General features: G+C 49.5%; 1 protein-coding gene across 1 annotated transcript in view; it reads left to right on the forward strand.

Annotated features, from left to right (window-relative positions):
* nalcn (sodium leak channel, non-selective) overlaps nucleotides 1-2,500 on the forward strand; it is a gene marked incomplete at both ends in the record, with an annotated part of 69,547 nt that overhangs the window by 32,492 nt on the left and 34,555 nt on the right. The window contains 2 exons of the mRNA XM_083681465.1: nucleotides 757-948; nucleotides 2,296-2,433. Of these exons, the coding sequence (XP_083537591.1) occupies nucleotides 757-948; nucleotides 2,296-2,433 (330 nt within the window). The remainder of the gene's footprint in view (nucleotides 1-756; nucleotides 949-2,295; nucleotides 2,434-2,500) is intronic.

The raw sequence follows: 2,500 nt of genomic DNA on the forward strand, positions 1-2,500 counted from the left end.
ATAGCAGCAGTGTGTAGAGACCTGGAGATGTCCATTTATTTGGGTTCCAGTGAGAGACTAAAGACTCATCTTAGACCAGAAGCGTTGCGGTGTGGATCAATAGCCACTCTCTGCTCCTGATCAAAACTTCACCAAGATGCATGGCCTTTGGGGGTGTGTTGTCACCAAAAGCAATTTGGGGAATGCACCAATGACAAAGCAACGCACAACCATGTTATTACAGATGGATAGAGGTCGATGAAGTTTCATGCCATGCCAATAAATCAATGTCGTGCTGTGCTTGGTACACTCTATATACTGTTGATATATATTGTTGGATTTAGATGTACATTTACAGTAGGTACACATTCACCAACATAAAACAGCTGAAAACTGTTTAGCTCCTTCTTCAAACAAACATATGAGTTATTATTTCTGTCCTTGGTCCTCTGTGGCTCAGTTGGTAGAGAATGGCGCTAACAAAGCTTATGTTGGGGGTTTGATTCCTGCTGGGACCATATATACTGAAAAATGTATGCACTTGCGGCAATGTAAGTCGCTTTGGATAAAAGCGTCAGTTGTATGGCATATATTATTATTTTTATCTAGGAATGGAATAGTCTATCATCTGTGGGATACATTGTAATCTATTGTAATAATACATGTGGGACATACAACGTGTACTTTTGACAAATCACGTGAAACCAACCTCCTTCCCCTCCTACACCCCCCCCCCCCCCCCCCCCCCCCTCCCACACACACACCCCTTGTCCCCAGGTGCTGCGCGTGGTGCGTCTGATAAAGATCTCGCCGGCTCTGGAGGACTTTGTCTATAAGATCTTTGGTCCCGGTAAGAAGCTGGGCAGCTTGGTGGTGTTCACGGCGAGCCTGCTCATTGTCATGTCAGCCATCAGTCTCCAGATGTTCTGCTTCGTGGAGGAGCTGGACCGGTTCACCACCTTCCCCAGGGTAAGGGCGTCGAAGTTCATTCACTCGGTTTGTTCCCCTCTGGGGTTTTTTTTCTCCTGAAGCTCTCTGTTCTATGTTAGATGAAGTGTAACTCGTTCAGAGAAACCAGGAGAACTGAAATTCATGAGCGGTCTCGTAAGACTCCGTGCCAAGAAACACATGAAAACCTTGAAGATGCAAATGGTGTGGTCCTTAATGTGTCGACAGATGTGAGACCCTCCGCCACCTCCTTTGATTTCTAAGTGCTCATGAGCATCTTTCTTTCTCATTAGCCACATCTTTTCATCCCCCTTTTTTTTCTTTTTTTTCTTCTGTCGTTCCACTGATCCCGGCACAGTGGGAATTGGAGGGACTCTCGTAAACAGATGCCGCTCATTTGCTGCTCATCGTCTCCTCTTTCCGGGATACACGCACACACGCACACACGTACGCACGCACACACACACACACACACACACACACACACACACACACACACACACACACACACACACACACACACACACTGTGCACACACAGTTAATGATGTTTGTCCGTCTCCCCTGTGGGTAGACCTGTTGCTGGGTTTATCTTTATCTGCAGTGACTGGGGGAGCCTGAAGGCTGGGAGGAGAGGAGATGGGAGGGGAGGAGAGGAGAGGAAAGGAGAAGAGAGGAGAGGAGATGAGAGGAGAGGAGAGGAGAGGAGAGGAGATGAGATGAGAGGAGAGGAGAGGAGAGGAGAGGAGAGGAGAGGAGAGGAGAGGAGAGGAGAGGAGAGGAGAGGAGAGGAGATGGGAACAGAGAGGGGGGGGCAGGAGATGAGATGAGAGGAATGGAGAGAAGAGGAGAGGAGAGGGTAGGGGAGGGGGGGAGAGGAACATAGAGGGGAGGAGACGAGAGGAAGAGAGGGGAGGGGAGGAGACGAGAGGAGAGGAAAGGGGAGGGGAGGAGATGAGAGGAGAGGAGAGGCGAGCTCAGAATGACTCCTGGGGCCACAGAGTCGCAGCTGGCCGGATCTCAGACCTTCATCTGACCTCTACAAAACAGAGCAGGAAGCTGGCTATGTCTCTCTCCTCTTTTGTTTTTGTTTTAGACACACACACACACACGCTCAAACAAAACAGAGAAGGGAGGTGATGCGTGCATCAGGTGTAACAGCTCTTGTGTTCTTGTGTGAAAGCACGCCCAAATGTCAGAGCTGTACGTCACATCTTCCACAGGATGAATGTCACAGGGTTTTTGATCTTAATGTCCTCCTAGGTGTTGGTGTGTCTGATGATGGTGGTGGTTCTCTGATGCCCCCCCCCCCCCCCCACCCTCTCTCTCCTTCTCTCCCTGTCTCTCCCTCTCCCTCTCCCTCCTCTAGGCATTTATGTCTATGTTCCAGATCCTGACCCAGGAGGGTTGGGTAGATGTGATGGATCAAACTCTGGTGGCTGTGGGACACATGTGGGCTCCAGTGGTGGCCATCTACTTCATCCTGTACCACCTGTTCGCTACCCTGGTAAGAACCCAACAAAAGACAGCGATGAGTCGTTTATGAAAGGATAAATAAGGCCTTTCATTCCACT

The sequence above is a fragment of the Argentina silus genome (genome assembly GCF_951799395.1).
Source record: "Argentina silus genome assembly, chromosome: 12".
Lineage (NCBI taxonomy): Eukaryota > Metazoa > Chordata > Actinopteri > Argentiniformes > Argentinidae > Argentina > Argentina silus.